This window comes from Astyanax mexicanus, chromosome 21, assembly GCF_023375975.1.
Source record: "Astyanax mexicanus isolate ESR-SI-001 chromosome 21, AstMex3_surface, whole genome shotgun sequence".
Classification (NCBI taxonomy): domain Eukaryota; kingdom Metazoa; phylum Chordata; class Actinopteri; order Characiformes; family Acestrorhamphidae; genus Astyanax; species Astyanax mexicanus.
In genome coordinates this window covers 41,927,344-41,953,313 of record NC_064428.1, presented here as the reverse complement: position 1 = coordinate 41,953,313, position 25,970 = coordinate 41,927,344, and the positions used below count along the sequence as shown (strand labels likewise).

Here is a 25,970-nt window from a genome sequence, read left to right as displayed (position 1 = left end):
ATTTCGTGAAGTTAAGAAAATCTTGAATCTTCTGCAGCTTTGTGCTGTGTAAATCATGGCTACAATAAGCTTCCTTGGGTATGGGGTCCACTGGAGACCATGGACCCCAGTGTCTACTAGACTTAGACTAATGGGGATCTTGGACCGCTGTGGATACTAGACTGGGGATTACTGGGGGCCTTGGACCATTGTGTCTTACATACTGGAGATGCCCAGGGTTCAGGATGTAGTCTTGATGCATTGCTGTTTCTATCGCTAGTTTAAAGTTGTCATAGTTTTTAGGAATCCTCCACTAGCTTGGGGTCACAAGCAGTTGCTAGCTTTGTCTGTTGGCGAGTGGACCGCCTGCAAATGAGTTTATCTGTCCAGATATCAGGCTACTGGTTGGTTTGTTTCTGGTTGTACGTTCCTCATTTCCCACTCATTTCACTCTGCCTAACTCTGTTACAGACTGAACTCCTGGTCATGAGAACCCAGGTCCTCTTCCTCCTCCTTTACTCAGGAGTTCTACACATAGGTAGGTTTTCCACACTACACCTGGGGTAACATGCTGCCGTTTTAAGGTGATAGTTTGGTGAAAAATATCATAAACTATATTCAAGTAATCCAAAAGTATAGATTTTAAAATCAGTGGAATCAGTAAAAAAAAACATGTTCATCCTCTTCAAAGACAACTACTGTCGTTGACAACAAAAAATGCTACTCACATCTCTAAAATGCACTTAAAGACTCATATTTTGCCCAGTTGATAGATTTGAGGGATTTTGATTAATTTCTGCCATCTAGGCCATCTGTTAGCTAGCCCTCATCACATTGTTTGCAGTGGTGTTTGTCATAAATGAGAAAAGCTGGACTCCTACAGATTGAAACCATATCAACATAAGCACCAAATCCAGGTTCTGTTTGTGATCGGATGACTATTGGGTTTGAGGATGGAAGCCTCATCACAATCACTTCAATTCTGACATGGACTGTGAGGGGTTCACACTGTAAACTGCTAGTATGCACTGAAGAGTTCACACTGTAAACTTCTGTTGTGGGCTGAGGGGTTCACACTGTAAACTGCCAGTATGGACTGAAGAGTTAACACTGTAAACTGCTGTTGTGGACTGAAGAGTTCACACTGTAAACTGCTGTTGTGGACTGAAGAGTTAACACTGTAAACTGCTGGTGTGGACTGAAGAGTTCATACTGTAAACTGCTAGTATGGACTGAAGAGTTCACAGTATAAACTGCTGTTGTGGACTGAAGAGTTCACAGTGTAAACTGCTGTTGTGGGCTGAGGGGTTCACACTGTAAACTGCTAGTATGGACTGAAGTGTTCACATTGTAAACTGCTGTTGTGGATTGAAGAGTTCACACTGTATACTGCTGTTGTGGACTGAAGAGTTCACACTGTAAACTGCTGTTGTGGACTGAAGAGTTCACACTGTAAACTGCTGGTGTAGACTGAGGAGTTCACACTGTAAACTGAGGAGTTCACACTGTAAACTGCTGGTGTGGACTGTGGAGTTCACACTGTAAACTGCTAGTATGGACTAAAGAGTTCACACTGTAAACTGCTGTTGTGGACTGAAGAGTTCACAGTGTAAACTGCTGTTGTGTGCTGAGGGGTTCACACTGTAAACTGCTAGTATGGACTGAAGAGTTAACACTGTAAACTGCTGTTGTGGACTAAAGAGTTGACACTGTAAACTGCTGTTGTGGACTGAAGAGTTCACACTGTAAACTGCTGGTGTGGTCTGAAGAGTTCACACTGTAAAATGCTGGTGTGGACTGAAGAATTCACACAGTAAACTGCTGGTGTGGACTGTAGAGTTCACAGTGTAAACTGCTGTTGTGGGCTGAGGGGTTCACACTGTAAACTGCTAGAATGGACTGAGAAGTTCACACTGTAAACTGCTGGTGTGGACTGAAGAGTTCACACTGTAAACTGCTAGTATGGACTGAAGAGTTAACACTGTAAACTGCTGTTGTGGACTGAAGAGTTCACACTGAAAACTGCTGTTGTGGACTGAGGGGTCCACACTGTAAACTGCTAGTATGCACTGAAGAGTTCACACTGTAAAATGCTGGTGTGGACTGAAGAATTCACACAGTAAACTGCTGGTGTGGACTGTAGAGTTCACAGTGTAAACTGCTGTTGTGGGCTGAGGGGTTCACACTTTAAACTGCTAGAATGGACTGAGAAGTTCACACTGTAAACTGCTGGTGTGGTCTGAAGAGTTCACACTGTAAACTGCTAGTATGGACTGAAGAGTTAACACTGTAAACTGCTGTTGTGGACTGAAGAGTTCACACTGAAAACTGCTGTTGTGGACTGAAGAGTTCACACTGTAAACTGCTGGTGTGGACTGAGGGGTCCACACTGTAAACTGCTAGTATGCACTGAAGAGTTTACACTGTAAACTGCTGTTGTGGACTGAAGAGTTAACACTGTAAACTGCTGTTGTGGACTGAAGAGTTAACACTGTAAACTGCTGTTGTGGGCTGAGGGGTTCACACTGTAAACTGCTAGTATGGACTAAAGAGTTAACACTGTAAACTGCTGTTGTGGACTGAAGAGTAAACACTGTAAACTGCTGGTGTGGACTGAGGGGTTCACACTGTAAACTGCTAGTATGCACTGAAGAGTTCACACTGTAAACTGCTCGTGTGGACTGAGGGGTTCACACTGTAAACTGCTAGTACGCACTGAAGAGTTCACACTGTAAACTGCTGTTGTGGGCTGCGGGGTTCACACTGTAAACTGCCAGTATGGACTGAAGAGTTAACACTGTAAACTGCTGTTGTGGACTGAAGAGTTAACACTGTAAACTGCTGGTGTGGACTGAGGAGTTCATACTGTAAACTGCTAGTATGGACTGAAGAGTTCACAGTATAAACTGCTGTTGTGGACTGAAGAGTTCACAGTGTAAACTGCTGTTGTGGGCTGAGGGGTTCACACTGTAAACTGCTAGTATGGACTGAAGTGTTCACATTGTAAACTGCTGTTGTGGACTGAAGAGTTCACACTGTAAACTGCTGTTGTGGACTGAAGAGTTCACACTGTAAACTGCTGTTGTGGACTGAAGAGTTCACACTGTAAACTGCTGGTGTAGACTGAGGAGTTCACACTGTAAACTGAGGAGTTCACACTGTAAACTGCTGGTGTGGTCTGAAGAGTTCACACTGTAAACTGCTGGTGTGGACTGTGGAGTTCACACTGTAAACTGCTAGTATGGACTAAAGAGTTCACACTGTAAACTGCTGTTGTGGACTGAAGAGTTCACAGTGTAAACTGCTGTTGTGTGCTGAGGGGTTCACACTGTAAACTGCTAGTATGGACTGAAGAGTTAACACTGTAAACTGCTGGTGTGGACTGAAGAATTCACACAGTAAACTGCTGGTGTGGACTGAAGAGTTCACAGTGTAAACTGCTGTTGTGGACTGAAGAGTTCACAGTGTAAACTGCTGTTGTGGACTGAAGAGTTCACACTGTAAACTGCTGGTGTGGTCTGAAGAGTTCACACTGTAAAATGCTGGTGTGGACTGAAGAATTCACACAGTAAACTGCTGGTGTGGACTGTAGAGTTCACAGTGTAAACTGCTGTTGTGGGCTGAGGGGTTCACACTGTAAACTGCTAGAATGGACTGAGAAGTTCACACTGTAAACTGCTGGTGAGGACTGAAGAGTTCACACTGTAAACTGCTAGTATGGACTGAAGAGTTAACACTGTAAACTGCTGTTGTGGACTGAAGAGTTCACACTGAAAACTGCTGTTGTGGACTGAAGAGTTCACACTGTAAACTGCTGGTGTGGACTGATGGGTCCACACTGTAAACTGCTAGTATGCACTGAAGAGTTCACACTGTAAAATGCTGGTGTGGACTGAAGAATTCACACAGTAAACTGCTGGTGTGGACTGTAGAGTTCACAGTGTAAACTGCTGTTGTGGGCTGAGGGGTTCACACTTTAAACTGCTAGAATGGACTGAGAAGTTCACACTGTAAACTGCTGGTGTGGTCTGAAGAGTTCACACTGTAAACTGCTAGTATGGACTGAAGAGTTAACACTGTAAACTGCTGTTGTGGACTGAAGAGTTCACACTGTAAACTGCTGGTGTGGACTGAGGGGTCCACACTGTAAACTGCTAGTATGCACTGAAGAGTTTACACTGTAAACTGCTGTTGTGGACTGAAGAGTTAACACTGTAAACTGCTGTTGTGGACTGAAGAGTTAACACTGTAAACTGCTGTTGTGGACTGAAGAGTTAACACTGTAAACTGCTAGTATGGACTAAAGAGTTAACACTGTAAACTGCTGTTGTGGACTGAAGAGTAAACACTGTAAACTGCTGGTGTGGACTGAGGGGTTCACACTGTAAACTGCTAGTATGCACTGAAGAGTTCACACTGTAAACTGCTGGTGTGGAATGAGGGGTTCACACTGTAAACTGCTAGTATGCACTGAAGAGTTCACACTGTAAACTGCTGTTGTGGGCTGAGGGGTTCACACTGTAAACTGCCAGTATGGACTGAAGAGTTAACACTGTAAACTGCTGTTGTGGACTGAAGAGTAAACACTGTAAACTGCTGGTGTGGACTGAGGGGTTCACACTGTAAACTGCTAGTATGCACTGAAGAGTTCACACTGTAAACTGCTGTTGTGGACTGAAGAGTTCACACTGTAAACTGCTAGTATGCACTGAAGAGTTTACACTGTAAACTGCTGTTGTGGACTGAAGAGTTAACACTGTAAACTGCTAGTATGCACTGAAGAGTTTATACTGTAAACTGCTGTTTTGGACTGAAGAGTTCACACTGTAAACTGCTAGTATGCACTGAAGAGTTTACACTGTAAACTGCTGTTGTGGACTGAAGAGTTAACACTGTAAACTGCTGTTGTGGACTGAAGAGTTAACACTGTAAACTGCTGTTGTGGGCTGAGGGGTTCACACTGTAAACTGCTAGTATGCACTAAAGAGTTCACACTGTAAACTGCTGGTGTGGACTGAGGGGTTCACACTGTAAACTGCTAGTATGCACTGAAGAGTTCACACTGTAAACTGCTGTTGTGGGCTGAGGGGTTCACACTGTAAACTGCCAGTATGGACTGAAGAGTTAACACTGTAAACTGCTGTTGTGGACTGAAGAGTAAACACTGTAAACTGCTGGTGTGGACTGAGGGGTTCACACTGTAAACTGCTAGTATGCACTGAAGAGTTCACACTGTAAACTGCTGTTGTGGACTGAAGTGTTCACACTGTAAACTGCTGTTGTGATTGATTGATGATCTGATCTCATCATCTCTTATGACAGTCAGTCACCCCTATTAGTGATATTAGGAATTCTAACAGCTCAGTGATAGGTGCAGAACATTCTGAACATCCTGAAGACTTTCCAAATGATAGCAGCATTTTTCAGCAGGATAACGCTCGCTCACATGCACTGGTAGATTTACCTTTAATACCTGATTTAAAAATGATTTATTAATTTGTTTGTCTGTTTGCTTGTTTGTTTTGTGTTGAAGGTATTCCATGTGCAGCACAGAGGTGAGTAAACAACAAAAATATCATATCAACTGATTAATCACCAAATGGCATTACACTCACTGTACCTGTATCTCTCTCTCTCTCTCTCTCTATAGTGAACTCTGTGCTTCCAGTAATGGGCTCCCACTACTGAACTGCACCGCTGTGAGTGTTTCTTCGTAGTAAGATTTATTAAAATAAAAAAATGAGTAAATTAAGTTTTAAATCAAGTAAAATCACTTTTCATCAGAACAGCTCAACCTATGACTTTTTCTCAAATCTTATTTAAATTAATGAAAAACAGATGAATTTTCTGAGTTATACGGATTAAGATTATTATTTCTAATATAATAATCTTTCACTTACACAATGCTTAGTAAGACAAAAATCTATGTAAAAAAAATAAATAAGATTTATTGCCTTAAATCCACCAGAGGGGGGCAACTGGTGACTTCTGGAGGCAATTAAGCTCAACCTGTGCACTGGCCTCAAAAGACAGAGTAACACTCAGTTTGCAATTTGCTCTGTGTTTGATGGTGTGGGCAGCCAGTGGCTGTTTTTATGGCCATTTTTCTCAAACTCTTGAGTTCCTTTAACCTCATTTTTTATCATTTTTCTCTTCAAGAAATATTATAAAAACACTGAATGTTATAATATTATAAAAAAACAAAGATAGAAGAGAAAGGCACTGCATGCATATTATGTTTCTTTCTTTCCGTTTAGTTTCAGAAAAGCCATTTCTTTTGTTCCTCCTTCCTCCCTCTCTCCTGGGAAGTCCAGCTTTTCCCTGGTGTTCCTTGTTCTTTCACATCAAAACCACCTTAGGTGTGGTCTTTTTGTTTTCCACCTGCTTTCAGGGCCCACCACTTTTAAGCCAGTCCTGTAAAGTCTCAAACGCACTTGCTTTCATAGATGAGCGATAGAGCTTATATAAGTCCTTGGTTTGATTCACTCAGTGGATTAGCTCTTACACAATAGAATGATATTTCTAAAGTGTTGTACAGTAATTCCAAACCTTAGAACAATACTAACAGTAATTCTAACCATCACAGCTAGTTCCAGCCTTTAGACTATTACATTTATATTTTAGAGTAGTAGTTCTAACATTTAAAAGTAAACTTTAAACTACCTTAGTTCTAAACTTTAAGTATGTTTAATTAAGTATGTATTTGTGTGTGCGTGTGTTTAGCCTCCTGACCCCACAGCTGATTTCCTGATGTGTGTGGGAGTCCCAGAAGGCTCTGGGGCAGGAGATCTGCATGTTCTGAAGGGTCTGATGGAGGCAGTGCTGGATGTTTACACCTTCATGGTGAGATCTTCACTCTGAGATGTGGACAGCATTCTCTACCTGTCTACACCTTAACCAGCACCTTCACACTCGTCACATAATGCAGGATAAAAATCTCACCTCAGCATCTCTTTCTCTTACCCAGCACTCAGTGAGCGGTGTTCCAGTGCTGGAGATGATCGGTGCGGTCCAGCTGAGCTGGACGTCTCTACTGCAGAACCAGGACTTTCTCCACTTCTGGTTGGAGTTCAGACTGACCCCTCTGCTCTCGACCGTCTCTCAGCAGTTCCTCACCTGCCTCAGCAACAGCGACTTCGACTGCAACACCTATCACACTGTGTACGAGCACAGACACACACACACACACACACACACATGATTAAAAAATAGTACCATCCAAAAGGAATAAACCAACAGGATTGAAACTTGGTTGGTAGTTCTGTCAGACTACCAAAGACTGTGGTCAGCACCAAGATTAATAGCCTTTTGTCCCGTATCACACATCCAGAAGGTCTGGTGTCATGGTGTGGGTTGTAATCTGGTACGTTTACAACCCAACACTATCCTGCAACCAGAATTAAGGTGCTACCTATTCTAAACATTCACTCGTGTGCACCATTCCAGCAGAACTATGCTCGTCAACATACTGCTGCTGTCACCTCAAGTAGCTTAATAAATATTACTCTTATTGTTCCTTCCAAATATACATAAAAAATATGTATGTATATTTTATATAAATAATCACACACACACACCCTGTAAATACATACACAAACAAAAGCACATATAAAGACATTTCCATGTATACACACATACATCTATACACTCAAACACTAAATGATTTATGTATATTTGTATGTTTTTCAGTGTGCAGAAGCTGAGTCAGCATTATTCTGGCATGGATCCTGAGAGGCAGAAGTGGATTTATATGTTCTTCATGTACCCCTTCCTCTCCAGGAACTCCTCCGCAGGTTGCACAGAACAATCATTCTAAACTGAATTAAATAATAAAATATTTAAAATATTTACCTGAAATAATTTTAAATAATTCAAAATGTGATTTTGCATGTGTATGTTAGGTTGCGTGGACCCAAATGGCACCACTGAGGACTGGCTGATAAAAAATTTTGGCTCGTTCTCAGTTCTGGGCCAGATTAAAGACTTTGCTACCATCAATGGATACTTCAGCGGGGTAACACATCTCTTTTATTATTATTATCTCTGTCCTTACTGACGTCTCTGTAGCTTCTGTAGTCATGTTACTGATCTCTAATGACAGGGATTTAACAAAAGCCAACAGTGTGTGTATCATAAAACACTGCCTATTTCGACCCTACAGAATGGCCTCTAGCAAGGCTAAGGAATTGCCACCAGTGAATGGCTAGTGAATAGGGGATCTGCAGAATAGGAGCTAGTAGAGGACCTGTAGAATAGTCACAATGGGTCCTGAAAAATTGCCACTTGGGTGCCTTCAGGATTGCAAGAAAACTATTAGAATTAAAAGTACTGTATGAGACCTTCAAAATTGCAACTTAGGGATGTGCAGAATTGCATGTAGGAAACCTTCAGATTTGCAAGTAGGGGACCAGCTAAATTGGAAGTTGGAGACCTGCACAATTGCAAGTAGGGGGTCTTCAGAATTGCAAGTAGAGGATCTGCAAGATTACAATAGGAGACCTGCAGAACTGCGAGTAGGGAATCAGCAGAAATGCAATTCGGAGATCTTCACAACTGCAAGTAGGATCTGCAGAATTGCAAATATGGTACCTCCAGATTTGCATGTATGTTACATGCACCAAAACAATGACCACTAGAGGCCTGTTAAATGGTCCCTAGCAGCCCTGCAGAAATCCATGAATAACATTTTGAATTAACCATTACAAAACCGTTTTAACCTGTATAATGTTCCCTGCACAGCTGGAGGTTCTACATCTCTTAACACCTCAGCAGCAGGCGGATCTCTTACTCAACCCTGAACTGGGTGGTGTGAACAACATTTCGCTCAGCATGGTGATGGACAGCCTTCTGAACTCTGTACTGCCACCTGGTGGGGGAGTGAACCTTACATCCAACGGTAGCATGTGGACAACAGATATATATCTGCCCTCTCCACAAGACCCGGTCACTCAGGTAAGTCTGAATTCTAGAGTTTGAAGAGCCCATATCTGGGAAAACTTTAATAGTTTAGCCCCACCCACTGATAACTGTGTGTCTGCAGGTGATGAACGGCTTCATGACAGCATTTGCCCCAGTCAGGAGTTTCGTCAGAGAGTTTGTCTCTCTCTCACATCAGGTAATTTTACACACTATTACACACACACTTACACTTCCTTGGCCACGGGTATATAAAAGCAAACTTCTAGGCATGCAAACTGCTTCTTAAAACATTAGTTAAAGAATGGGTACTTGTCTCACTGCATTGTGCCCCGTGTAAAGTTTAGAGGAGGGGGGATTATGGTGTTGGGTTGTTTTTGTGCTCTGAGCCTTAGTTCCAGTGAAATGACTCTTAAAGCTTCGAGTTTGGCTTGGAAAAACCTGACTGGCCTGATCTCAACTCAATAGGACACCTTTGGAATTCATTAAAACAGAGACTATTTTTTAATGTGAGGTAGTTTTGACATTGTTTTTAGGTACTTTTGGTGATAAAATAAATCTCTGTTTTGTTCTGCTTTCTCTCTCCAGCCGGACCTGAGCAGCGCCATGTTTGTACAGGGGATGCTGGACTGGACTCTAGCAGAACTGGCTGCTCCATATAAACAAAACAGCAGCACCGCCCAGACAGACCTATTCGACCCGACGAACGTTAACGCCTGGTTTACTCATGTGGTCACTCCTGTACTGCAGAGGTTTCTCCCTGGAGACATTCCCAATGACATCATATCTGTGTTCCACGCATTATTGTGAGTCCACACACACATATGTATACCTGCCAGTTTGTGTTTATTTGTTTGTTTATTTGTTGTTTTTTGTTTGTTTGTGTTTTGTAGCTACATTAACACTGGAGCAAATGAAACCACTGGACCCCCAGATCTTTGCAGCATTACTCTGGAAGCGCCTGAGTGTGCTGTAAGTGAAATATTAAACAGCAGAAAGCTATGATTACATTTGGGACCAGGGCTAGATTAGGACCAGGCTGTGTTTTGGGGATGAGGTTAAGGTTAGTGTTTGTGTTAGGGCTGGGATTTGGATGAGTTTTATGTTGGGATTAGTTTAAAAGTCTCAGGTTAGGTTTAGGACCAGGCTGAGGTTTAGGTTTATGTTTCAGGTTGAGGTCAGGATTGAAAATGTTAGAACAAGGGAAATGCTTTGGTTTAGGATTAAGACAATGTTCCCTGTGGGTCCATGATAAAGTTTAGGTTTTGCTTACGGCTAAGAGTAGGAGCAGTGGTGAGAGTTAGGTTTTAGTTTGAGGTATTGTTAGGACTGGCTTTTTGGTAATATTTGGATTTTGGGTTAAGTTTCAGATTAGGTTTAGGACCAAAGTGAGGGTAAGGGGACCTGCAGAATTGTAAGTAAGATACCTTCAAAATTGCAGCTGGTTGAATGGTTCAGAATTTCAAGTAGGAGACCAGAATTGGACCAAGGTGAGAACCAGCGTAAGGTGTAGAACCAGGATAAAGGTTTTGGGTAGAGTTATTAAATTAGGCTCTGCATGAATGATTAGGTTTATGTTTTAGTTTAGGTTAGGTTTAGGAGTAGGTCTAGGTTTAGAATTAGGGTCAAGATGAGGGTAATAACTAAAGCAAGGCTTAGGTTTTAAGTTTAGGATTAGGAGTTGAGGATAGTATAGGGTTTGGGTTTAGATGGAGATTATGTTTAGGATTGAGACTGTACAGTTCTAATGCTTTTATGTGGTTCTTGTAATGCAGCTAAATAACCTGATGCAGGACGTGGTGAAGGTTCTGCAGTGTGCAGACACTACTAACCTCACACTGACCCCCAAAACATTAGAGACCATCACTCTCCGCCTGACCACCAGCCTCAACCTGCTTCTGAACCAGCTTGCCAACACCGTATGTCCACCGCAACACTGCAGTATCAACACTGTTACCCTTCCTGTTTATTTTTTAGTCTGTAATTCCCACTGGGTTCTGCCCTTTTTTTAGAACTTTAGTGCTCCAGACTCGCCCTTCAGCGATATCCTGGACCGCTACAAGAACCCGTCACCAAGCAACCTGCAGGACGAGCTGTTCATCAGCACCTGGTTCCAGAACAGACTGAAGCCTCGCCTATCCCACCTGGACCAGAACTATCTAACCTGCCTCAGTGCAAAACCCTTCAGCTGCCAAACCTACCAGATACTGTGAGTGAATCTGTTATCTAGAACTGTCACTACTCAACTTTATGTATGTCGACTAACTATCTAGATCCTTCACTATCCAATTTAATGTATATCTGCTAATTAACTTTTTTATACCACGTACTATGTCACCTTACTATCTAGAACTACTTTACTATCCAACCTAATGTATACCTGCTCACCTGAGCACTTTTACTATACTGCTTAATATACATCTACTTATTATATACTGTAGCACCTTCCTTTTTCTCTAGATTTCATATTTGTGCTAAACTTACTAATGTTTGATGTATCCAATAATTAAATGATAATTCTTTTAAATATTACTATTATTACTATTAATTTCAGTGTGAAGGGAATGAGTGATAACATGTTCCTGATAGGAGAACATGAACAGCTGGTTTACACATTCTTCATCACTTCCTTCCTGCAACAGCAGAATTCCACAGGTGAGAATCAAAGCAAACCAAATCAAAATTATTTATATTGATTTTCTTTTTCATTTATATGGGATCATATCTGATGTCGCACACAGTAAAACAACTATTTCAGTAATGAGAAAAATGTATTACAGTAATGAGAAATTGACATTGCGGTAATGAGAAACAGGTGGTGCAGTAATGAGAAACAGATGTTGCTTTAATGAGAAATTGCGGTAATGAGAAACAGGTGTTGCGGTAATAAGAAAAGGGTGATGAAAAAAAGGGGTAATGAAAAAAAAGGGCAATGTAGTAAAAAGAACATCTGCTGTCTGTGTCAGTCAGAGACAAGATAAGGGCTCTAAATAAAAAGTGGTGTTGCAGTAATGAGAAAGATGTGTGGCGGTAATAAGAAAAAGACATTCCGGCAATGAGAGATGTTTTGCTGTACTGAGAATATCTCAGAGTACGAATAAAGAAGCTGGAGGGTGTGGGACAACTGGATTGTGAAGGGCTGGACTGGTTCGTCCACCTGTGGGTGAACTGGGTTAGAGGACACTGCTGGAATGAAGCTTGACAGCTTTTTTTTTGGAGCCGTGAGAAGATGAAATGGGCAAAAGTTTAGGCATGCTGTTGAAATGTCATATTCATTATTAAATGCCTTCCATACTGCACGTACCAAACGTCAGCATGATCTACCTCAGCTTAGATCAGCTAATATTGCTTACATATCAATTTAATTCACATTTTTAACGGGTTTCATCAAATGTATGTTTTGCATTGAGTGTGTATTGAGTATTTTCCTCACTCACTCAGTGTTGCCCCCTACAGCCCCCTGCATGAATCACAGCAGCTCTCAGTGGATCCTGAGGAACCTGGGTGGGTTCTCGCACCTGGTGTCAGTGCCGGAGCTGTACCTGCTGAACAAGGAGTTCAATGCGGTGAGTAAATCACAGGATCTAGGTGTCCGAGATGTTAGGAATGAATGATTATGGTACACTTCAAACTATATGGAAGGTATGGAGGTTCTACAGGTTCCGTATGGATCATGCAGCACATTTACCCACAGATGTTGCTACATAAATGCAATCTGGTAGAGACTGTGTTCCTGGGAAACCCTTGCTGTGTGGGTGGATATTATCCTGCTGAAAAATGCTGATATCAGTTGGAAGTTCTTCATGAGAAGCAGCAGCACATGGATCTGCAGGATGTTCTGCACAGATCACTCAGCTGTTAGCGTTCCTTATTTCACTACTAGGGAGGACCAACTATCATATGAGATCCTCCTCAGATCAGATCATCTGTCACACCAGCAGTTTACAGTGTGAACTCTTTAGTCCACCTCAAAAGCAGGATTGAAGCAAAGCACTTACTCAAATAGAATCGTCATCAGATCCCAAACAGAACTGGATTAATTGAACTGGATTAAAAGACAATATGGTTCCAGTCCATAGAAGTCCCCTGCAAATAAAGAGGCTGGCTGGCTGATGGTTGACCTTTGAGTGCATCGTAGAGCCATGTCTAAAAGTCAGCAATCTCCCAACAGGAGGTGCACTACCCAAACGTAGCCTCTGAGAGCCTTTAATAGGAGGAAGAAACAATTTTATGCCTTTTTGAGGTGGAAGCCCAATGTCTAATCAGACCAATTTCTTGTCTGTTATTGTTCTGTTATTCTATTGGTAATCTCTTGAACTCATTTGAATTTCAGTATAATTAATTTAACTTCTGTATTCATATCATACAGCTGGATGCTCTAGATGTCCTGACCCCACGACAGATAGCACAGCTGGTGGTGGAGGACCTACCTGTACTTCCAGAGAAGAAGCAGGTGATTGATGCCGTGTTCGATTTCGCCTTGGTTGCCCCCATCGAGAGAAACCTGACCGAGATCCTTCACAACATCATCATCCTCACAGAACAGGTGAGCACCACACCTTCACTGAGCAAGAGAACCATATACCTTACATACTGTACATACATTATATATATATTAGAGTATTGGGATGCCTGCTGTTCAAAAGAAATGGTATTAAAAAGAGTTTACACTAATTTTGTTGGAGTAACTGTCTCAACTGTCTGGAGAAGACCTTCTACATCTATATTCATAGAAATGTGTGTTCTCTTTTGTCAGATGGGAATGAACTGTTCATCCTATCAGCAAATGTAAGTCTCACACTATTAACACAACCAAAACCTGCTACATGTAGCACACCTCTGCCACAAGAAATACACACCTCTGCCACAAGTAATACACCTAACACAGGTAACACACAGGCCACAGGTAACATGCCTAACATAGGTAAAACACCTAAGCTAACACAGGTAACACACCTGACACTGGTTACACACCTGAAACAGGTTACACATGTGCCACAGGGAAAAAAAATGACGTGTATCATACCTGAAACAGCTAACACACCTGGTACACATACCACACTTTTCACAGGTAACACACCTGGCACAGGTGAATACACATGATGCAGGTAACACAACTGGCCCAGGCAACATGCAAGAGACTAGTCAGACATTTGACACTCATTCAGTAACACATCTAGCATAATGAACATACATGACTCAGGCAGCACACCTGGCACAGGTAACATGCCTGCCACAAACTATACATTAAAGTCAACACTATAAGTTGCACATATATTGACTGGAATTACCAAACATAATATTGCTTGTGATTGATTATGATCAGCTTGATTGATCCTGTAATGTATCACTGATTAGATTGAATAGGCTGTACGCTGCTACTGTTCCTCCGGAGATACAGAAGATTGTACACGATGCCATCAACACACTCAGCCTGAACTCACCTTCAGGTACACACACACGAACTAAAACAATGCAAACACAATCTTTGCAATAATTTAGAGTGTTAATAGTAGTAGTAGTAGTAGTGAATGGAATAACAGAAAGTCTGTAATGTTTTACTTTGTTTATTTTTGCAGATTGTCTGATTCTGCCACCTGCAACAGTAAACATCTTTATATTTCTATTAATATATAAATATAATAAATAAAAAAATTATATATCACTAATTTATGGATTTGTGCTTCTGGATATGAATAAATACACTAATGATTTTTTTATCAACAGTGTCTTTCAATTCCAGTGAACGGTATGTGGGATATTTTAGGACTTCAGATTCAGCATTGGATTTATGCTTTACATATAAAAAAACTAATTATGTTAATAACATATAATGTTTTTTTTTTATTTATTTACAGAAAGTCTGATTTGCGCTGGAGTTTACAGGTACTGTAGCTGTGTACCTGTGCATTATTGTGGACAATAATAATAATAATAATAATAATAATAATAATAATAATAATAATAATAATAATAATAATAATAATAATAATAATAATAATAATAGGTAACATGGTGTTGTATCTCCACAGTGTTGAACAGTTTAACCCACTGATGAACATCAGCTGTAACACCAGTCTGGAACAGGCCACATGCTCACAGGTGAGGCTTCAGTGATGTTAGCCAAGAAGCTAACTTGCTATCTATCTACATGCTACATGCATGTGTTGGGCTGTATTCACCCCTACCATTTTCAAAGCAAATCAGCTGGTGTGAAAGTTGCAAACCACAGGGGCCAAAATTTGGTCAGACCAAAAGAGTCACTTATTAAACAATATAAGAAGAAAAAGAAGAGGTGTTGTGCTTTGTTGACTCACCTGCATGAGTCAGTGCAGATGAGACAGTGTAAATTAGTCAAACCTAACTAGATGATGTAAACAAATCAGTGTAAATGAGTCAATAAGAAATTAATCAGCAAGTCACTTTTGTCCAAATTATCCATATTCTTATAAATCCTTAAGTATGTTTAGAACCTTTATGTTAAAGTCAATAAGAAATATTGAAACATTTTCCAATGTTTTTGCGCTAAGTTTTGGTTATCTGTTTTGCTAATGTCCTGCAGGCGGTGACGGGACTGACAGCGCAGGACCTGGCCAGTTTTCTCACCTGTTCACTGTCCAGCAATACTACCTACTACAAGGAGACGTGGAAGCTCCTCTTCACTAAACTGGACGGAGTTCTGGACAACGCCCTCAGGATCTTCTCTAGCAGAGCGGTAAACCCCCATCCTTATGACCACGCCCACAGACACACCCTATTATTGAGTCATGTAAATTTATGAGTGTAAATAAGTAAATTTATATAAATATTTACTCAATGCTGTTTTTATTGTTATTTATAGTTTTTTCGAGTTGTGTTTTAGACCTGATAATCTTTATCTGAGTTTTATTTTATTTATATATTTCCTCAGCTGCCCTGGCCAGTCAACAACCCCTCAGTGTCGGAGATGCTGGATGCAGTTGCTGATGTTCGTCTGCAGCAATTCAGTCCTGACCAATGGGAGAACGTGTCTGTAATAGCCAACCTGTTCGATAACGTCCTGAAGCCGCTCTTACCCTTCGCTTCAGCAGATCTGCTCTACTGCTTCAGCAGCAAGAACTTCAGCTGCAACACCTACCACCTCCTGTAGGACCTGTTCCTCAACTACAACATCATACTCATACAGAGTGGGGGTTTGAGAGGGAAACTTGTTCTAAGTGGGGTTTGGAGGTTAACTTGTTCTGAGTGGGGGTTTAAGATGAGCTCATTCTAAGTGGGGGTCTAATATTGATTATATTTCAGGTTGAAGGAGTTTAGTGATCAGATGTTCCTCCTGGATCAGATGGAGAAGCTAAGAGTTCTGAAAGGCTTCATCCTGTCTTACCTCACCAAGAACAGCACAGGTACTCACCACGAACCACAATGTAGGGCCAATGATTCAGTGTAAATGATTCAGTGTAAATGATTCAGTGTAAATGATTCAGTGTAATTGAGTCGGAGTACATTAATCAGTGTAAACAAGTTAATGTAATTGAATCAGTGTTATTGAGTAATTGTAAACTTTTTAAATTAAATTTAAATAATTAAGTGTGTGTGTGTGTGTTGCAGATGTGGGCTGTGTGTTCAGCACTAACGGCAGTTCTGATTGGCTGCTGAAGAACTTTGGGGCATTTTCTGAACTTCTGGCCGTCAGAGATCTGATCACCATCAACCCTCTCTTTGACCCGGTACTCACCACATATCTACACACCTACACTTCTTTCACCTGTATGTCTACACACACCTGTACACTCATGTATCTGTACACCTCTCTCTCTCTCTCTGTGTCTGTAGATGCTCGTTCTATCGTCCCTCACTCCACTACAAACAGCAGAGCTGATGGTGGAGAATCTTCCTGGGCTTCCAGAGAAATCCGACACCATCAACACAGTGTTCGACTTCCTGCGTTCCTCACCCTGGAAACTTATTCAAGTCATACAAGAGCTTCTGATGTTCTCAAACAAGGTTCCGCCTTTTTACACAGTGCAATGTAGACCCACCCACTCACCATATATATAAGTTTACCACCACCTACTCACCCTATATTAGTTTAGCCCCACCCATTCATCCTACAGCAGTTTAGCTCCACCCATTCAGCCTACAACAGTTTAGTGACAACCATTCAGCCTACAGGAGTTTAGCCCCACCCATTCAGCCTACATGAGTTATCTCCTCCCATTCAGCCTACAGCAGTTTAGCTTCAACCATTCAGCTAACAACAATTAAGCTCCACCCATGTGGAGTGTAATAATCTAAAATATGTGTTTATTGCTCTGTTTCTGTAGGGTATGATCCCCTGCAACTCCCACGCTGTGATGTAAGTCAGTCTTAAAAGTTAATTTTTTAATCCAGTGTAAATTTACACATTGAGCAGAATCTGCTGTTAATTTTAATCCAGATTCAGAAGTGGTGTGTTTCTGTTTCAGATCCAACAGGCTGTTCTGGGCTCTAACCTTCATTCCACAGGAATTAGAATACCAGTTTTCAGCATTAGCGGATCAGCTGAAGCTCTCTGCTCCTCAAGGTACATCCAGTATGAACCAACTTAAACCAGTTTAGTCAGCTGCAGACCAGTATAAATAATCTTAAATCAATTTCGTTTAGCTGCAGACCAGTATAAATTATCTTAAACCAGTTTAGTTCAGCTGCAGAGCAGCATGAACCAATTTATACCAGTTTACATCAGGTACAGAGAGCTGTAAACCAGCACTAGACATCCAGTACAACAGTGTAAACCAGAATTTATTTTTAGTTAATTTAGTGTAGCATCTATCATGTGTAGATTAACTTCCTTGTTATGTTAGTGCTAACCTGTATGCTTATACACATTCTAATAACACCTTTATTAATCATAATTTATGATGTATATGTTTCTCATTACAGGATGTGTACTAACTCCATTTCCTACAGTAAGTTTCTGAGATCCACCACTCAATATTTTTTTTAATAAAAAAATGTAAATTTTTACAGTTTAATAATTTAATAATTTTCCCATTTAATTATTTCAGTGCATCATCACACACGTTAATGGTAAGTCTACGTTAAACTGATTCATGACTTGAAAACTTGACTTGATTTTTTGGTAATCCAAAAATGGTTTTAGGATCCAGTCAATATATTAGATATCATGTTTATTGTACATAAGCTCTATATTTTATCAATTTAAATGTATAAAGTAATTATTTTCTTAATTCTTTGCTAAATTATAACATTTTTTTCTCTTGATTATTTGACAGAGACGCAGCTCTGTGAGGGATTCAACAGGTATGAACAAAACAACTGATATTCATTTATATGTAATTTAAAAAATATAACTTAATTTTTTTATCATATGTCTGTATCAAGATTCAGTATGCAGTTATGTCTCAAAGATTTGTAAATGATTCCCCAGCTGCCTGTAAAAAGACCTCATGAGATACGTTTGGGTAGTGTACCACCTGGTGAGAGATCACTAACTGCTAAAACATGCCTCTATGAAGACATTTTGCCCAGTTGAAAGACTTTGAGAGGCAGGGAATCACTGGACTAAGCAAACAGGAAGGTAGTTTTGCCACCATCGCCATTTTTTTGCAGCGAATTCATGAATAAGACCTCAGGATTGTTATGGACTAGAACCGTATCACCTTTAGTGATGAATCCAGGTTATGTTTTTGATTTGACAACAATCAAAGTTTGAGTATGGGTCCAGTGGTTTCATTACTTCAATTGTGCCTTTCTGCTGGACTGAAGAGTTCACACTGTAAACTGCTGGTGTGGACTGAAGAGTTCACACTGTAAACTGCTGGTGTGGACTGAAGAGTTCACACTGTAAACTGCTGGTGTGGACTGAAGAGTTCACACTGTAAACTGCTGGTGTGATTGATGATCTGAGGAGCATCTTATACGACAGTCAGTCACCCCTACTAGTGATACGAGCAACACTTAGTGATCTGTGCAGAACATCCTGCAGACACATGCGTTGCTGCCTCTCATAGCAGGATAATGTTCACCCACACACAGCAAGGGTTTCCCAGGAACACAGTCTCCACCAGATTGCAGCACTTCCTCGTCCTGCAGATCTCCAGATTTATCACCAATCCAGCATTTATGGAGCAGCTGGAACTCAGCTTCAGCTTCAACCTACGAGTGTAGAGCTGCAGGATCTACAGGCCCAGCTGTAGCAACATCTGTGGGTAAATGTGCTGCAGGATCCATACAGAACCCGTAGAACCTCCATACCCAACCCTCTCAATCTCATCTTATATCCAGGATAAGAAGAGAAGTCTCCTTTCAATTACATGAGAGATTCCCCAAAATAAACGTATTTATTATTGTCCTTTCACTCTAATTCTGTGAGCAGTGTGTGTTTTAATAAATGCAGAAATGTGGAAGTGAGTGTTATAATAATTTATTTCAAAATTTCAGATTTTCCAGTGAGCAGCTTTTGCAGGACCTTCATAACGGTTCCTGTTCCATCAGTCTACAGAACTATGCCTGCTCTCAGGTCAGCCCCCTTTAACCCTACACCTCTACCTGCTGCCTTTAGAAACTTTCTGATTTTATTAATGTGTTATAAATGCTAATTATGATTTTTGTAGCTATACGGGTTCAGCAGTTCAGACCTGGCATTACTACTGAGCTGCACCGTCAACAGCACTGAGTACCCAAATGAGGTCTGGAAGCTTCTGTTCTACAAAGCTTATCCCATACTGGACCAAGCCCTGCTCCTCTTCTCCAACATGACCGGCAATAAGGTGATACCTCTCATCTCCACTCTGCTTACCATATTAACTTGATCAAGCTGTTTATGGTGGTCTAAAAATATGGGAAAGCTGATAGTGTTGGTTTATAAACTTGGTCTAGCTGGATTAGTTGGTCTACAAACTTGGTCAAGCTGGTCCTCTGTTCTAATACTGGTGTTCCTATGTCCTAGCCTCTACCGAGGAGCCCAGCTGTAGCTAATGTCCTGGGCATAATTGCAGAAGTTCAGCTGGACAGGTTTACTCCTGTTCAATGGAATGACGGTGCTTTAATCAGCACAATCTTTGGAAACACCCTGAGGCCATATCTATCTTCAGTACGTTACATCTTCCTCCAGTGCCTTGTGGGGAAAAATCTCAGCTGCCCAACATTCCAGATAATGTGAGGCTTTTCTTTACCACATTCACGCAGTTTAGCTCCACCCCTTTTCAGCCTGGTGGAGGTTGGGTGGTGTAATACTGTATAAGTAACTCTACTGTGTTTGGTTTCAGTGTTCAGGAGTTCAGTCAGTTTTTCAGCTATATGGACGCGCCTACCGTACTCAGCGAGTTCTTCCTGCCCGTCCTGCTCATTAACTCAGGTACTTCACTGCAGCATCAGATTCTGCTCTTATTCATTCAGCACGTCTAAAAGCTAAACATAAAATTAACGAATCACATTCAACCAAATTAACTATTTAGATAATTTCACTGAGTTACTGTGAATAGGTCAAAGGAAATGATTCAGTATCAATGTCAGTATAAATGAGTCAATAAAAATTCAATAAAAATGTACTGATTGAAATGAGTCAGTGTGAATGAGTCAGTATAAATGAATCAGTATAAATGAGTCACTAAAATAAATTGATGTAAATGAGTCAGTGTAAATGAGACAGTATACACTGAATTGTTGCTATATATATATATTTGTGTGTTGCAGACATGGGCTGTGTGTCCAGCACTAACGGCAGTTCTGATTGGCTGGTGAAGAACTTTGGGGCGTTTTCTGAGCTAATGACCGTCAGAGATCTGATAAACATCAACCCTCTCTTTGACCCGGTCAGTTTATCATCTTACCACAAGAGGGCGTAAAAGTGCCTCCCCCCACTGCCCTATCAAAAGGCCTGACTTGTCACTATGATGTCATAGCCAACCGTAATTGACCAGGAGTCTCAGATATCATGACTGTTCTCTCTCTCTGCAGCTTCTGGCTCTGTCCCAGCTTAGTCCCTCTCAGGTAGCTCAGGTGATGCTGATGGACGTTCCTGATCACTCCACAGACGAGGTCATCAACTCTGTGTTTGATTTCCTGGTTGAATCTCCGGAAACTCATAGAATGCCTGCAGTTCTGAACGCCCTCACCAGTTCCACTGTAAATACACACTTTTACACACCTCCACACGCCTTTACACACCTCCACACACCTCTACACACCTTTACACACCTCCACACACCTTTACACACCTTTACACTCATTTACACTCCTTTACAAACCTTTGCACACCTCCACACGCCTTTACACACCTCCACACACCTCTACACACCTTTACACACCTCTACACACCTTTACACACCTCCACACACCTTTACACACCTCCACACACCTCTACACACCTTTACACTCATTTACACTCCTTTACACACCTTTGCACACCTCCACACACCTTTATACACCTTTACACTCCTCCACACACCTTTAAACACCTTCACACACTTCCACACACCTTCACACACTTTTAAACACCTCTACACACCTCCACACACCTCCACACACCTTTACACAACTCCACACACCTCTACACACCTTTACACAACTCCACACACCTTTACACAACGCCACACACCTTTACACACCTCCACACACCTCCACACACCTTTACATTCTGTTATACACCTCCACACACCTCCACACACATTTACACAACTCCACACACCTTTACACACCTTTACACTCCTTTACACACCTTCACACAGCTCCACATACCTTCACACACCTTTAAACACCTTTACACACATTCACATGCCTCCACACACCTTCACACACCTCCACACACCTTTACATTCTGTTACACACCTCCACACACCTACACACACCTTTACACACCTCCCCACACCTCCACACACCTCCACAAACCTTTACACACCTCCACACACCTTTACATTCTGTTATACACCTCCACACACCTCTACACACCTTTACACACCTCCACACACCTTTACACACCTTCACACACCTTTACACACCTTCACACACCTTTACACACCTCCACACACCTCCACACACCTCTACACACCTTTACACAACTCCACACACCTTTACATTCTGTTATACACCTCCACACACCTTTACACACCTCCACACACCTTTACACTCCTTTACACACCTTTACACACCTCCACACACTTTACACACCTTTACACTCCTTCACACACCTCCACACACCTTTACACAACTCCACACACCTCCACATACCTTCACACACCTTTACACAACTCCACACACCTTTACACTCCTTTACACACCTTCACACACCTTTACACTCCTTTACACACCTCCACACACCTTTACACAACTCCACACACCTCCACATACCTTCACACACCTTTACACAACTCCACACACCTTTACACTCCTTTACACACCTCCACACACCTTTACACAACTCCACACACCTCCACATACCTTCACACACCTTTACACAACTCCACACACCTTTACACACCTTCACACACCTTTACACTCCTTTACACACCTTTACACACCTCCCCACACCTCCACACACCTCCACACACCTTTACACACCTCCACACACCTTTACATTCTGTTATACACCTCCACACACCTCCACACACCTCTACACACCTTTACACACCTCCACACACCTCCACACACCTTTACACACCTTCACACACCTTTACACACCTTCACACGCCTTTACACACCTCCACACACCTCCACACACCTCCACACACCTTTAAACACCTCTACACACCTCCACACACCTCTACACACCTTTACACAACTCCACACACCTTTACACAACGCCACACACCTTTACACACCTCCACACACCTCGACACACCTTTACATTCTGTTATACACCTCCACACACCTCCACACACATTTACACAACTCCACACACCTTTACACACCTTTACACTCCTTTACACACCTTCACACAGCTCCACATACCTTCACACACCTTTAAACACCTTTACACACATTCACATGCCTCCACACACCTTCACACACCTCCACACACCTTTACATTCTGTTACACACCTCCACACACCTACACACACCTTTACACACCTCCACACACCTCCACACACCTCTACACACCTTTACACAACTCCACACACCTTTACATTCTGTTATACACCTCCACACACCTTTACACACCTCCACACACCTCTACACACCTTTACACAACTCCACACACCTTTACATTCTGTTATACACCTCCACACTCCTTTACACACCTTTACACACCTCCACACACTTTACACACCTTTACACTCCTTCACACACCTCCACACACCTTTACACACCTCCACACACTTTACACACCTTTACACTCCTTCACACACCTCTACACACCTTTACACAACTCCACACACCTTTACATTCTGTTATACACCTCCACACACCTTTACACACCTCCACACACCTTTACACTCCTTTACACACCTTTACACACCTCCACACACTTTACACACCTTTACACTCCTTCACACACCTTCACACACCTTTACACAACTCCACATACCTTTACACTCCTTTACACACCTTCACACACCTTTACACTCCTTTACACACCTCCACACACCTTTACACAACTCCACACACCTCCACATACCTTCACACACCTTTACACTCCTTTACACACCTCCACACACCTTTACACAACTCCACACACCTCCACATACCTTCACACACCTTTACACAACTCCACACACCTTTACACACCTTCACACACCTTTACACTCCTTTACACACCTTTACACACCTCCACACACCTCCACACACCTTTACACACCTCCACACACCTTTACATTCTGTTATACACCTCCACACACCTCTACACACCTTTACACACCTCCACACACCTCCACACACCTTTACACACCTTCACACACCTTTACACACCTTCACACGCCTTTACACACCTCCACACACCTCCACACACCTCCACACACCTTTAAACACCTCTACACACCTCCACACACCTCTACACACCTTTACACACCTTTACATTCTGTTATACACCTCCACACACCTCCACACACCTTTACACACCTCCACACACCTCTACACACCTCCACACACCTTTACACAACTCCACACACCTCCACACACCTTTACACTCCTCCACACACCTCCACACACCTTTATACACCTCCACACACCTCTACACACCTTTACACAACTCCACACACCTTTACACACCTTTACACTCCTTTACACACCTTTACACACCTCCACACACTTTACACACCTTTACACACCTTCACACACCTTCACACACCTTTACACACCTCCACACACCTCCACACACCTTCACACACCTTTACACACCTCCACACACCTCCACACACCTTTACACACCTCCACACACCTTTACACACCTTTACACACCTTCACACACCTTTACACACCTCCACACACCTCTACACACCTTTACACAACTCCACACACCTCTACACACCTTTACACACCTCCACACACCTTTACACACCTTTACACACCTTCACACACCTTTACACACCTCCACACACCTCTACACACCTTTACACACCTCCACACACCTCCACACACCTTCACACACCTTTACACACCTCCACACACCTCCACACACCTTTACACACCTCCACACACCTTTACACACCTTTACACACCTTCACACACCTTTACACACCTCCACACACCTCTACACACCTTTACACAACTCCACACACCTCTACACACCTTTACACACCTTTACACACCTTCACACACCTTCACACACCTCCACACACCTTTACACACCTTTACACACCTTCACACACCTTTACACACCTCCACACACCTCCACACACCTCTACACACCTTTACACAACTCCACACAACTTTACACACCTTCACACACCTTTACACACCTCCACACACCTCTACACACCTTTACACAACTCCACACACCTTTACACACCTCCCCACACCTCCACACACCTTTAAACACCTCCACACACGTCCACACACCTCTACACACGTTTACACACGTATACACACCTTCACACACCTTTACACACCTCCACACACCTCTACACACCTTTACACACCTTTACACACCTCCCCACACCTTTACACTCCTTTACACACCTTTACACACCTCCACACACTTTACACACCTTTACACTCCTTAACACATCTCCACACACCTTTACACACCTCCACACACCTCCACACACCTTTACATTCTGTTATACACCTCCACACACCTCCACACACCTTTACACACCTCCACACACCTCCACACGCTTTACACACCTTTACACTCCTTCACACATCTCCACACACCTTTACACACCTCCACACACCTCCACACACCTTTACACACCTCCACAAACCTCCACACACCTTTACAGACCTCCACACACCTTTACACACCTCCACACACCTCCACACACCTTTACACTCCTCCACACACCTCCACACACCTCTACACACACCTTTACACACCTCCACACACCTCCACACACCTCCACACACCTTTACACAACTCCACACACCTTTACACTCCTCCACACACCTCCACACACCTTTACTCACCTCCACACACCTCTACACACCTTTACACAACTCCACACACCTTTACACTCCTTTACACACTTTACACACCTTTACACACCTCCACACACCTTTACATTCTGTTATACACCTCCACACACCTCCACACACCTTTACACACCTTCACACACCTTTACACACCTCCACACACCTTTACACACCTCCACACACCTCCACACACCTTTACACACCTCCACACACCTTTACACACCTTTACACACCTCCACACACCTTTACACACCTTTACACACCTCCACACACCTTTACACACATTCACACACCTTTACACACCTCCACACACCTCCACACACCTTTACACACCTCCACACACCTCCACACACCTCCACACACCTTTACACACCTCCACACACCTCTACACACCTTTACACACCTCCACACACCTCCACACACCTTTACAGACCTCCACACACCTTTACACACCTCCACACACCTTTACACAACTCCACACACCTCCACACACCTTTACAGACCTCCACACACCTTTACACACC

General features: G+C 42.3%; 1 protein-coding gene across 7 annotated transcripts in view; it reads left to right on the top strand.

Moving 5' to 3' along the window:
• Positions 1 to 420: 420 nt before the first annotated feature.
• LOC103033028 (uncharacterized) overlaps positions 421 to 25,970 on the top strand; it is a 72,101-nt gene continuing 46,551 nt past the window's right edge. For 6 of the 7 annotated variants that reach the window (XM_049469365.1, XM_049469368.1, XM_049469369.1 and 3 more), the window contains exons 1-38: positions 421 to 517; positions 5,513 to 5,534; positions 5,630 to 5,678; positions 6,703 to 6,822; positions 6,947 to 7,140; positions 7,669 to 7,772; positions 7,881 to 7,993; positions 8,719 to 8,931; positions 9,020 to 9,094; positions 9,484 to 9,701; positions 9,789 to 9,867; positions 10,671 to 10,814; positions 10,908 to 11,104; positions 11,450 to 11,550; positions 12,352 to 12,461; positions 13,265 to 13,441; positions 13,652 to 13,683; positions 14,254 to 14,345; positions 14,475 to 14,500; positions 14,623 to 14,644; positions 14,754 to 14,781; positions 14,928 to 14,997; positions 15,458 to 15,610; positions 15,806 to 16,020; positions 16,177 to 16,277; positions 16,483 to 16,601; positions 16,708 to 16,878; positions 17,199 to 17,230; positions 17,340 to 17,437; positions 17,797 to 17,822; positions 17,922 to 17,943; positions 18,150 to 18,177; positions 19,318 to 19,396; positions 19,491 to 19,646; positions 19,826 to 20,034; positions 20,145 to 20,233; positions 20,572 to 20,690; positions 20,836 to 21,003. In XM_049469365.1, coding sequence (XP_049325322.1) covers positions 466 to 517; positions 5,513 to 5,534; positions 5,630 to 5,678; positions 6,703 to 6,822; positions 6,947 to 7,140; positions 7,669 to 7,772; positions 7,881 to 7,993; positions 8,719 to 8,931; positions 9,020 to 9,094; positions 9,484 to 9,701; positions 9,789 to 9,867; positions 10,671 to 10,814; positions 10,908 to 11,104; positions 11,450 to 11,550; positions 12,352 to 12,461; positions 13,265 to 13,441; positions 13,652 to 13,683; positions 14,254 to 14,345; positions 14,475 to 14,500; positions 14,623 to 14,644; positions 14,754 to 14,781; positions 14,928 to 14,997; positions 15,458 to 15,610; positions 15,806 to 16,020; positions 16,177 to 16,277; positions 16,483 to 16,601; positions 16,708 to 16,878; positions 17,199 to 17,230; positions 17,340 to 17,437; positions 17,797 to 17,822; positions 17,922 to 17,943; positions 18,150 to 18,177; positions 19,318 to 19,396; positions 19,491 to 19,646; positions 19,826 to 20,034; positions 20,145 to 20,233; positions 20,572 to 20,690; positions 20,836 to 21,003 — 4,023 coding nt within the window. In that variant the 5' untranslated portion in view covers positions 421 to 465. The remainder of the gene's footprint in view (positions 518 to 5,512; positions 5,535 to 5,629; positions 5,679 to 6,702; positions 6,823 to 6,946; positions 7,141 to 7,668; positions 7,773 to 7,880; positions 7,994 to 8,718; positions 8,932 to 9,019; positions 9,095 to 9,483; positions 9,702 to 9,788; positions 9,868 to 10,670; positions 10,815 to 10,907; positions 11,105 to 11,449; positions 11,551 to 12,351; positions 12,462 to 13,264; positions 13,442 to 13,651; positions 13,684 to 14,253; positions 14,346 to 14,474; positions 14,501 to 14,622; positions 14,645 to 14,753; positions 14,782 to 14,927; positions 14,998 to 15,457; positions 15,611 to 15,805; positions 16,021 to 16,176; positions 16,278 to 16,482; positions 16,602 to 16,707; positions 16,879 to 17,198; positions 17,231 to 17,339; positions 17,438 to 17,796; positions 17,823 to 17,921; positions 17,944 to 18,149; positions 18,178 to 19,317; positions 19,397 to 19,490; positions 19,647 to 19,825; positions 20,035 to 20,144; positions 20,234 to 20,571; positions 20,691 to 20,835; positions 21,004 to 25,970) is intronic. The other variant, XM_049469371.1, reaches the window with a different exon arrangement.